Raw genomic sequence first — 12421 nt, 5'->3', positions numbered from 1 at the left:
GTACTGCACTGGAGTTGGGGTGAGGGCGCAATATTGAGGAGCACCACACTGGGTACATCGATCCTGAAGGAGCACTGCAGTCAAGTCAAGTCAAGTTTATTCGTCACATACACATACGAGATGTGCAGTGAAATGAAAAGTGGCAATGCTCGCGAACTTTGTGCAAAAAGACAAACAAACAAAAACAACCAAACAAACTACAAACAGAATCACATATTCTTTTACATATTAAATATTGTGGGCGGAAGGGAAAAGGTTCAGTAAAGTTAGTCCCTGGTGAGATAGGAGTTTACAGTCCGAATGACCTCTGGGAAGAAACTCCTTCTCAACCTCTCCGTTCTCACAGCATGGCAACGGAGGCGTTTGCCTGACTGTAGCAGCTGGAACAGTCCATTGCAGGGGTGGAAGGGGTCTCCCATGATTTTATTGGCTCTGGAGTTGCACCTCCTGATGTATAGTTCCTGCAGGGGGGCGAGTGAAGTTCCCATAGTGCGTTCGGCTGAACGCACTACTCTCTGCAGAGCCTTCTTGTCCTGGGCAGAGCAATTCCCAAACCAGATGGTAATATTTCCGGACAAGATGCTTTCCACAGCCGCTGAGTAGAAGCACTGGAGGATCCTCGGAGACACTCTGAATTTCCTCAATTGCCTGAGGTGGTAAAGGCGCTGCCTTGCCTTACTCACGAGTGCTGCGGCGTGTGATGCCCATGTCATATCCTCAGAGATGTGGACTCCCAGATATTTAAAACAGTTCACCCTATCCACAGTATCCCCATTTATCCTCAATGGTGTGTACGTCCTCGGATGATGTGCCCTCCTAAAGTCCACGATCAGCTCCTTCGTTTTTTTGATGTTCAAGAGGAGGCTGTTGTCCTGACACGAGAGTGCTAGATCAGCCACCTCCTCCCGGTAGGCCTTCTCATCGTTGTCCGAGATCAGGCCCACCACCACAGTGTCATCAGCAAACTTGAATATTGAGTTGGAGCTGAACCTAGCCCTGGGGCGGGGGACAATACTGAGGGTGCACCACACTAGCAGGGACAATACTGAGCGAGTATTGCACCTTTTTTTTCAATTAAAAACAAATGATTCAATTATTTACAAAATATATATATTTACAAAACAAATACCAACACACCCACCACCATATTCAAAAATGACCAAATAATCAAAATATTAAGTATTAAATAACTGTATCCCAATCCTCGTATAGGATGCATTCAATCCCCTGCGGAGCCTAGCGGTCCCGGAAATTCCCGCTCGTTCCCGCCTGGGAGAGTCAATGCTGAGGGAACACTACACTTTTTTTTTTCGGATCCATTTTAATTTCAAACTAGTAATTAACAATGTACAAATAATTGTTAAAATTAATAAAGTGAATTAACTTGCATAAAGTAGCAATTTCTCCTTGTAGCCAATACCCCTAATTCAGGCAGGCTAAAATATCTTAGTTTAGTTCAGAGATACATTGTTGAAATAGGCCCTTTGGCCCACCGGGTCCACGCAACCAGAGATACCCGTGCACTAGCACTATCCTACACACTAGGGAAACATTGACAACAAAAGCCAATTAACCTACAAACCTATACCTTTTTGGAATGTGGGAAGAAGTTTAACAGCCGGGGGAAACTCACACGGTCACGGGGAGAACGTACAAACTCCGTACAGACAGCATCCTTAGTCGGGATGGAAATGGGTCTCTGGTGTTGTAAGGCTTCTGCTCCCTTATATGCTAATGCTCCTGTTAATAACCCTGTGAGACTCTTCCAAGTGAAAGTGGTTATATAAACGTAGCTATTTGTTGTTGTCGTTGTTGTTAAACAATACATTTATTTCTGTTCCTTTCAAATAGGGAGGAAAGGAATGCCTGGTTACCCAGGCCAACGGGGTCAACCTGGTTTTCCCGGAATTCCCGTATTGGAGAAAGGCATAAAAGGATTGCCGGGATTCCCGGGTGAACTCGGAAGCAAAGGAATGCCTGGAGCTAAGGGGCCTCCGGGCATCAGAGGCTTTCCTGGGATGGATGGTGATAAGGTGAGTGCGCCGAGAATCATTTCTATGGTGTAGGAAGGAACTGCAGATGCTTGTTTACACCGAAGGTAGACACAAAATGCAGGAGTAACCCAGTGGGATAGACAGCATCTCTGGAGAGAAGGAACGGGTGACGTTTCGTCTCAACCCGAAACATCACAAGAAAGAATTGGAAACTTTGGGGAGTGTGTAGAAGAGATTCACCAGGGGACAGTCTGGAGTATTCGCTACAAATAGGTTTAGCTACAAGTTGGATTGTTTGCTGTTGGACAGAATCCCCAGGGTTCCTCACAGGGTGGCACGCTGCCTGACAGCGCCAGAGACCCGGGTTCAATCCTGACTACAGGTGCTCTCCAGTGGTGGAGTTGGTACATTCTCCCTGTGTTTAAGAAAGAACTGCAGATGCTGGAAAATCGAAGGTAGACAAAAGTCCTGGAGAAACTCAGCGGGTGCAGCAGCATCTATGGAGCGAAGGAAATAGGCAACGTTTCGGGCCGAAACCCATTCTCCCTGTGGCCTGCGTGGGTAGTCTCTGGGTGCTCCGGTTTCCTCCAACACTCCAAAGAAGTACAGGGTTGCAGGCTAATTGTCTTAATTGTAGATAAATTGTCCCTAGGGTGTAGGATAGCTCTAGTCTATGGGGTGATCACTGGTCGGTGTGGGCTCAATGGCCAAAGAGCTTGTTTCCACGTTGTACTCTAAACTAAACTAAACTTTTCCAGAGATAGACAGAAAATGCTGGAGGAACTCTGCGGGACAGGCAGCATCTCTGGAGAGAAGGAATGGGTGACGTTACGAGTCGAGACCTTGTGGGACCTTCAAATGCACAGGTTTTCTCCTCTACCTGCCTTATCCAGGCACTGACTGTGAACTGCAGGACTTTCTCGGTGCTAACTCCTCTGGCACCAATGCTGGGCACATGAGAGACTTTCTAACCTTTGCCTGTTGTTTTGCAGGGTCTTGTGGGTGTCCCAGGCTTGCCAGGATCGCTGGGAGATCGTGGAACCCCTGGATATAAAGGTGAGAGAAGTCCCACTCTACAGGGACAATAGACAATAGACAATAGGTGCAGGAGTAGGCCATTCGGCCCTTCGAGCCAGCTCCGCCATTCAATGTGATCATGGCTGATCATCCCCAAACAGTACTCCATTCCTGCCTTCTCCCCATATCCCCTGATTGCTATTTTTAAGAGCCCTATCTAGCTCCCTTGAAAGAGCCCTATCTAGTTCCCTTGAAAGTATCCAGAGAACCTGCCTCCACCGCCCTCTGAGGCAGAGAATTCCACAGACTCACACTCTCTGTGGGAAAAGGTGTTTCCTCGTCTCCATTCTAAATGGCTTGCTCCTTATGCCCCTGTCCCAATTAGGAAACCTGAACGGAAACCTCGGGAGACCTTGCGCCCCACCCAAAGTTTCCGTGCGGTTCCCGGAGGTTTTTATCAGTCTCCCTACCTGCTTCCACTACCTGCAACCTCCGGAAACCACCTGCAACCTCCGGGAACCGCACGGAAACCTTGGGTGGGGCGCAAAGTCTCCAGAGGTTTCCGTTCAGGTTTCCTAAGTGGGACAGGGCCATTATTCTTATTCTGTGGCCCCTGGTTCTGGACTCCCCCAACATCGGGAACATGTTTCCTGCCTCTAGCGTGTCCAAACCCTTAACAATCTTTTATGTTCCAATGAGATCTCCTCTCATCCTTCTAAACTCCAGAGTGTACAAGCCCAGCTGCTCCATTCTCTCAGCATATGACAGTCCCGCCATCCCGGGAATTAACTTTGTAAACCTACGCTGCACTCTCTCAATAGCGAGAATGTCCTTCCTCAAATTAGGGGACCAAAACTGTACACAATACTCCAGGCGTGGTCTCACTAGAGCTCTGTACAACTGCAGAAGTCTCGGGGCCAGGTCCCTGGGGCAGAGAGGGGGCGCGCATCTGATGACCGCCTCACCCTGAATGAATGAATTAATGCATGAATGAATGAATGATGGAATGAATGCATGAATGATGAATGTATGAATGATGGAATGAATGCATGAATGATGAATGTATGAATGAATGAATGCATGAATGATGAATGTATGAATGAATGAATACTTTATTGTCACATGTGACAAGTCGCATTGAAATTCTTTGTAAGAGTCGCCACATAAAGTTACAAATTATCCTGCAGCAGGTCCTCCTTTGCCCTCCCCCCCCTCCCAGCACCCCCCCCCCCCCCCCCTCCCCCCCCTGCACAATTGACTAAAATGTTGAAAGATTTGATCTAAAGATGAGAGACTTTAGATCAACGGGAAGACTCGGGACCTGGTCCCTGGGGCAAAGAGATGAAGATGGAGGAAGAGGTGCAGGAAGGGTGACTAATGGAGAGTGCCCTCAGGACAGTGCGAGTCTGGACACTCTCCCACTTCACCCCAACCCCTCCCAAATCTGCTGAGGTCAGGGGACAGCAGGAAGCCGAGGGTGGTGGTGGGTGTTTCTTGATTAGTACAGATGTACACCTCGAGTATTGTGTACAATTTTTGGTCTCCAAATCTGAGGAAGGACATTCTTGCCATAGAGGGAGTACAGAGAAGGTTCACCAGACTGATTCCTTGGATGTCAGGACTTTCATATGAAGAAAGAGTGGATAGACTCAGCTTGTACTCTCTAGAATTTAGGAGATTGAGGAGGGATCTTATAGAAACTTGCAAAATTCTTAAGGGGTTGGACAGGCTAGATGCAGGAAGATTGTTCCCGATGTTGGGGAAGTCCAGGACAAGGGGTCACAGCTTAAGGATAGAGGGGAAATCCTTTAGGTGAGAAAAACATTTTTCACACAGAGAGTGGTGAATCTCTGGAACTCTCTGCCACAGAGGGTAGTTGAGGCCAGTTCATTGGCTATATTTAAGAGGGAGTTAGATGTGGCCCTTGTGGTTAGGGGGATCAGGGGGTATGGAGAGAAGGCAGGTACGGGATATTGAGTTGGATGATCAGCTATGATCATATTGAATGGCGGTGCAGGCTCGAAGGGCCGAATGGCCTACTCCTGCACCTATTTTCTATGTTTCTATATCAAAGGTTATGGGGAGAAGGCAGGAGAATGGGGTTAGGAGGGAGAGGTGGATCAGCGATGAATGAATGGCAAAGTAGACGATGGGCCGAATGGTCCAATTCTACTCCTATCACTTATGACCTTATGTTTATGCTTCAGTAACAGCTGTTGTGACCATTCTCCAGGTGATGTGGGCGAAACGATGGACATACCGGGAGTGCCTGGATTCAAGGGTGAAACAGGGCCAGCAGGGGTCAAAGGTGAGTAGCCCGTTTCCTGAGGAGTTGCGCGGACCGGACACACATGTCACAGGCGGGCGGGTGTACTGACACTGTGTTCCGTTACAGGCATGCCCGGTACGACAGGCCTGCCCGGAATACCCGGACAGCCCGGAGGTCCCGGCATCGAGGGGATGAAAGGGAGTCGCGGGAAGGCCGGACAACCAGCCCGGCAGGGTAGGTGGCCCTGGGGCAGAGCTGAGGCGGGGGGGGGGGTAGACCTGTGGATCACCCAGTGTTGCTTGCACCACTGGGTCACGCAGTGCGGGGATTACACACACACCACTGGGTTACCCAGTGCAGGCCTTACACACAACACTGAATCACCTAGTGCAGGAGTTACACACTCCACTGGGTCACCCAGTGTGGGGGGGGGGGGGGGGGGGGCTATTCACTCCAGTGGGTTGGGGAAAGGGTGATAGACCACTGGATCACACAGTGTGTGGGGGGGGGGGGGGGGGGGGGGGGGGGGGTTAATCCCTACTGGGTCACTCAGTGTGGGGGGGGTGGATTAATTATTGCAACACAGTGGAGACTGTTCATTGAGCCATAGAGTGACACAGCGTGGAAACAGGCCCTTCGGCCCAACTTTCGCACACCGACCAACCTGTCCTATCCATGTGCCTGTCTAACTGTTTCTTACACATTGGGATAGTCCCAGCCTCAACTACCTCCTCTGGCAGCTTGTTCCATACACCCACCACCATTTGTGTGAAAAAGTTATCCCTCAGATTCCTATTAAATCTTTTCCCCTTTACCTTAAACATGTCCTCTGGTCCTCGATTCACCTACTCCGGGTAAGAGATTCTGTGCATCTACCCGATCTCATGATTTTATACTCCTCTATAAAATCACCCCTGATCCACCTGCACCACAAGGAACGGAGTCCCAGCCTACTCAACCTTTCCCTATAGCTCAGACCCTCTAGTCCTGGCAACATCCTCCTAAATCTTCTCTATACCCATTCCAGCTTGACAACATCTTTCCTATGTAACATGGTGCCCAGAACTGAACACAATACTCTAAATGGGGCCTCACCAATATCTTACACAATTGCAACATGACCTCCCAACATCCACACTCAATACTCTGACTGATGAAGGCCAAAGTGTCAAAAGCCTTTCTGACCAGGCTGTCTACCTGCGACCACCTTCAAGGACCCATGCACCTGTACTCCTAGATCAAATTTTGCTTCTACACAAGAAGTACCCAGATTTATGAATCCCCACACAAACTTTGCCCGCAACTGAGTACAGTGCGAGTCCTGCCCATGTTATATAGGCTCACCCAAAATGGGCAAAAAAATGCCCATCACATCCATTGCGTACTACACGTATTAAATTCCGTCAATCATTGCTCCGCAGCCCTCCCCATGGCCCCAAAATCGATCAAGATCCTGTATGCTTCCGCAATCATTCTTCCTGGCACAAGCCTGCTGCAATTCTTCACTTCATCTGCAAAACCACCCACTTTTGTATCATCAGCAAACTTGCTGATCAGAAAACTGGGTTTGTGCTGGCTCCCCAGAGAGCAATCTGATCTTCCCATTGATCTTTTCCACACTTCTCTCTCACGAATGCTCGTCAACTCTCCTTCAATTCTTCTCACCTACACACCAGGGACAAGCTACTGCAACCGATTAACCTACCAGCTTTGGGATGTGGGCAGAAACGGGAGAAGCCGTGGACACAACGAGAGTGTGCAAACTCCACATAGAGGGCGGCTGAGGTCAGGAGTGAACCTGGGTCTCTGGAGCCACGAGGCAGTACAGTCTTGCTGACTCTGTGCAGGCTGGTGAAGGCTTTGGATGTTGGGTTGACGTGGATGATGGGGACATGAGCTCACTGGTTACTCATCCACTGTCTTGCTCTGTTCCCCCGTGCTTGTTCCTCCGTGCTGCCGCTGACTTACATTCTCTGCTCCGCAGGCTCTCCTGGATCCTCAGGAATTCCGGGTGACAGAGGGCCGCGTGGCCCGCATGGTTCTGCCGGTTCTGTGGGATTTCCAGGATACGGGGGATACAAAGGGGCAAAAGGTATAAGTGACTGCGTGTGACTGGACTGACATGCTGATCCGAAGATAACATTTAGAAGATTGAGGGGGGACCTTATAGAAACTTACAAAATTCTTAAGGGGTTGGACAGGCTAGATGCAGGAAGATTGTTCCCGATGTTGGGGAAGTCCAGGACAAGGGGTCACAGCTTAAGGATAAGGGGGAAATCCTTTAAAACCGAGATGAGAAAAAATGGCCTACTTTTTTCACACAGAAAATCTGGGAATCTCTGAAACCTGCCACAGAAGGTAGTTGAGGCCAGTTCATTGGCTATATTTAAGAGGGAGTTAGATGTGGCCCTTGTGGCTAGAGGGATCTACATGATATGTAGCACAAACAAATGAAAGATTTGCAAAATGGAGAGAGGGCACATACAGGATACTGAGTTGGATGATCAGCCATGATCATATTGAATGGCGGTGCAGGCTCAAAGGGCCGAATGGCCTACTCCTGCACGTATTTTCTATGTTTCTATAAGGCACAAATTGCTGGAGTAACGCAGTGGGTCCGGCAGAATCTCTGGAGAAAAGGAATAGGCGATGTTTCGGGTCGAGAACTTTATTTAGACTGCGAGTCAGGGGAAAGGGAAACGAGCGAAATAGATGATATGTAGCACAAACAAATGAAAGATTTGCAAAAAACAACAATGATTAATGTAAGATGGAGCCCACAACGGTCCATTGTTGGCTGTAGGGTAGGTGATAGAGCCAGAAAGTAGGAGGAATCTCAGACAATCAGCTGGTTGCAAAGTTAATCCCAGGGTGGTTACCTCTGGGGGCTATTGTAGATGTTGGTGTTGGTGGGGTTGGGGACATTGGCACGTTTACCCCAGAGATCAGTAACAGAGTCGCCGATGTGCCTTCTTTACAATTGCATCGGTGTGCTGGGCCCAGGAAAGATCTTCTGATATATGTACGCCCATTGTGTGCCCCAAAGAAAAATGCTGGCATGGGAAAACCAAAGATGCCTGACAGTAAGGGGTCAGAAGAACACTTTAAGGGCATTGGGACCAGGGAAGGGTAACATGGCCTTATATTGTGTTGGGAAAAATGCTGTCATTCATAACCAAAGATGTGACAGTAAAGAAGACTGATGGGACCAGCATGGCCTTATAAAAGGGTAATGGTGTCCTGGGTTAAACTCAGCATCCATTAGACTTTAGCGATACAGTGTGGAAACAGGCCACTCAGCCCACTGGGTCAGTGCTGATCAGCGATCGCCCCATAAACTAGCACTATCCAACACACTAGGGACAATTTACAATTTACAAAGCCCATATGCCTTTGGAGTGTAGAAGGAAACCGGTGCACCTGGAGAAAACCCACGCGGTCACAGGGAAATCTCTGTAAGGGCAGCACCCGTAGTCAGGATCGAACCCAGGTCTCTGGCATTGTAAGATATCGGGGGTAGGAATCCATTGATCCTGAGACATGGAGAATGAAACATCCACACAGCAGTAATAATTTATTCACTAATGGTCGATAGCAGCTAACCAGTCACTGATCATCCCAACACAGTGGTTCAAGTGTGTAAATCTTTAATGTGTTGGTATCACAGGTTCCTAGTTGGGGTGGGAGATTGCAACCTTTACATGGTCCACCCTGTTTTGACGAATGCAATCAACCGGGTGTGCACAATTAAATAAGATCAAATAGACCAAGTTTGTCCTACAACTTTAGGCTGTGCACGCCATACGCAAGAAGAAGAATAAGACAGGTTCCTAGTCAATACAGGAGATTCTGTGCAGTCCTGAAAATGTGTTAAGCTGCTCTCAGCCACTCATTACACCTCTGCACCAGTCATTAACAAAACACGGGCCAGCTTTATCGCAGATTGATGTGCAGACATGCAGTATAAGTATAGAGCAGCAGAAAATGGGCACCAAAAGATGCCTCATTGTGTTGGTACGGTTCCCAGACCAGGGGGGAGAGTCAGGGTAAAAAAAACATCATAGGAGTGACGTTGTTTTAATTCACCTCCCCACCACACTATTACACCATTGCCCAATCAGCCCCACCATCCACCTAGAGTACCGTAATGTCCAACAATGCTGCTCCCTCATTCCTCCCCCTTCCACAACCAGCCCCTCTCCCCCTCCAAAGCTACATACCTCTACTGTCTGGGAACCGAGGCCAACTGGTTTTGGTCAGTAAGTTGAATTGTTTTAATAGTTTTTAAGTATTTTCAATTTACACTGGGTCTGAAGTGTACATGATTTTCATATTTTTAATGTTACATTTCTATTGTTCCTGGGTGTTTCTTAATGTTTGTGAATGGTGAAGACTTTGGGAGAGGCAATGATGGGGCCTCACCACCTGTCAAACCCATTGTGTGGGTGCAGCGGTCCCCTTGGTTTGAGAGACTCAGCCGGGTCACACCAAGGACCAGGTGGGCAGGCAGTGGAAGCTCCCCAATGCTGTGAATCTGCAGGGCAGACTGTAATGACAGGCTTGCTTTAGAGAGACAGCGCAGAAACAAGAACTTCGGCCCACCGAGGCCGCGCCGACCAGCGATCCCCGCATGCTAACGTTATCCTAGGGATAGTTTAAAATTTTACCCAAGCCAATTAACCTACAAACCTGTACGTCTTTGGAATGTGGGAGAAAAATGGAGGTCCTGGGAAAAAACCCATGGAGGTCACGGGAAGAATGTACAAACTCCGTCCCGGCAGAACCGCCCTTAGCCAGGATCGAACCCGGGGTCTGGCGTTGGAAGGCAGCAACTCTACTGATGCGCCACCGTGCTGTGACGTGGGGGTACGGCGTTGGGGTGCGGCGTTGGGCTGCAGGGTTTCGGCACACTTGTACTTGGTGAACACTGCGTTCAAATACTTTGCACATTGACGGTTTGCGAGTCAGAGCACTGGAGCCTTGAATACGTAAAGACTGCAGCAAGTTGGTGCATCTCCGCTGACCCATTGTGCAATTACTGATGAAACCCCAGTCCCAGACCCGAGGCCCCAGACCCAAACTTGGGATGATAAAACCCTCCAGGGTGAATCCTGGAACGGGAGCTCTCCAAGAATGTCCATTTTCCATCCAATCTCCCACCCAGACTACGGGGAAAAACTCTGTGTCTCCAAAGATTGCACCTTCCTGTCTGAAACCACAGTGGGTCCAGGGCCAAGCTCCAGATCAGGCTACCCCCCTCCCCCTCCCCCCTCCCCCCTCCCCCCTCCCTGATCACCCCATTGAGCCCCTAAACTTCCCCCCCCCCCCGGTTTCATGACGTTGTAATAAACTCCAGGTTTAATGAATCCTTCAGGTTTCTGCAGTGAAATGTTAATCAGTGTTTGTTTGGAATTCCCCAACAGGATTACGGGGCCCTGATGGTTTGCCAGGATTGAATGGGTTGAAAGGATCCAAAGGTCTCGGGGGATCGCCAGGTACTGTGAATCTTTCAGAGTTAAACAGCATGGAGACAGGCACTTCACCCCAACTAGTCCATGCGCTGACCAAGTTTCCTAGTCCCATCTTCCTGCATTTGGCCCATATGCCTTTACATTTTTCCTATAGATGTACTTGACCAAGAGTCTATTGAATGTTATAATTGTACCCGCCTCTGCAGCTTCCTCTGGCAGATCATTCCATAAGCCTACCATCCCTTGACGAGATGAGAAGAACTTTTTTCACACAGAGAGTGGTGAATCTCTGGAACTCTCTGCCACAGAGGGTAGTTGAGGCCAGTTCATTGGCTATATTTAAGAGTTAGATGTGGCCCTTGTGGCTAAGGAGATCAGGGGGTATGGAGTGACGGCGGGAACAGGATACTGAGTTGGATGATCAGCCATCGAATGGCGGTGCAGGCTCGAAGGGCCGAATGGCCTACTCCTGCACCTAATTTCTATGTTTCTATGTTTCTATGTGAAGGTAGGCAAAAATGCTGGAGAAGCTCCGCGGATGAGTCACCATCTATGGAGCAAAGGAATAGGTGACGTTTCTGGTCAGAACCATTCTTCAAACTTCACAGGCCATTTGTGTGAACAACCTGTCTCTCGGGTTCTGTTTAAATCTTTCCCCTCTCATCCTACGCATACTAGTTTCAGACTCTCCTAACCATATAACCAATTACAGCACGGAAACAGGCCATCTCGGCCCTACAAGTCCGTGCCGAACAACTTTTTTTCCCTTAGTCCTACCTGCCTGCACTCATACCATAACCCCCCATTCCCTTCTCATCCATATGCCTATCCAATTTATTTTTAAATGATACCAACGAACCTGCCGACATCCCTTCCACTGGAAGCTCATTCCACACCGCTACCATTCTCTGAGTAAAGAAGTTCCCCCTCATATTACCCCTAAACTTCTGTCCCTTAATTCTGAAGTCATGTCCTCTTGTTTGAATCTTCCCAATTCTCAAAGGGAAAAGCTTGTCCACATCAACTCTGTCTATCCCTCTCATCATTTTAAAGACCTCTATCAAGTCCCCCCTTAACCTTCTGCGCTCCAGAGAATAAAGACCTAACTTATTCAACCTTTCTCTGTAACTTAGTTGTTGAAACCCAGGCAACATTCTAGTAAATCTCCTCTGTACTCTCTCTATTTTGTTGACATCCTTCCTATAATTGGGCGACCAAAATTGTACACCATATTCCAGATTTGGTCTCACCAATGCCTTGTACAATTTTAACATTACATCCCAGCTTCTATACTCAATGCTCTGATTTATAAAGGCTAGCATACCAAAAGCTTTCTTTACCACCCTATCTATATGAGATTCCACCTTCAAGGAACTATGCACGGTTATACCCAGATCCCTCTGTTCAACTGTATTCTTCAATTCCCTGCCATTTACCATGTACGTCCTATTTTGATTTGTCCTTCCAAGGTGTAGCACCTCACATTTATCATCATTAAACTCCATCTGCCATCTTCCAGCCCATTTTTCCAAATGGCCTAAATCACTCTGTAGACTTTGGAAATCCTCTTCATTATCCACAACACCCCCTATCTTGGTATCATCTGCATACTTACTAATCCAATTTACCACACCTTCATCCAGATCATTGATGTACATGACAAACAACAA

The 12421-nt window shown here is 48.3% G+C and overlaps 1 protein-coding gene across 1 annotated transcript in view; it reads left to right on the top strand.

Moving 5' to 3' along the window:
* LOC129697813 (collagen alpha-6(IV) chain-like) overlaps positions 1 to 12421 on the top strand; it is a 166334-nt gene that overhangs the window by 133624 nt on the left and 20289 nt on the right. Inside the window, exons 34-39 of the mRNA XM_055636439.1 lie at positions 1852 to 2033; positions 2987 to 3050; positions 5245 to 5319; positions 5407 to 5514; positions 7265 to 7372; positions 10704 to 10775. Of these exons, the coding sequence (XP_055492414.1) occupies positions 1852 to 2033; positions 2987 to 3050; positions 5245 to 5319; positions 5407 to 5514; positions 7265 to 7372; positions 10704 to 10775 (609 nt within the window). The remainder of the gene's footprint in view (positions 1 to 1851; positions 2034 to 2986; positions 3051 to 5244; positions 5320 to 5406; positions 5515 to 7264; positions 7373 to 10703; positions 10776 to 12421) is intronic.

This window comes from Leucoraja erinacea, chromosome 6, assembly GCF_028641065.1.
Source record: "Leucoraja erinacea ecotype New England chromosome 6, Leri_hhj_1, whole genome shotgun sequence".
NCBI lineage: Eukaryota > Metazoa > Chordata > Chondrichthyes > Rajiformes > Rajidae > Leucoraja > Leucoraja erinaceus.
Note: the sequence above shows the minus strand (reverse complement) of the source record. Positions and strands in the feature narration are given on the sequence as shown.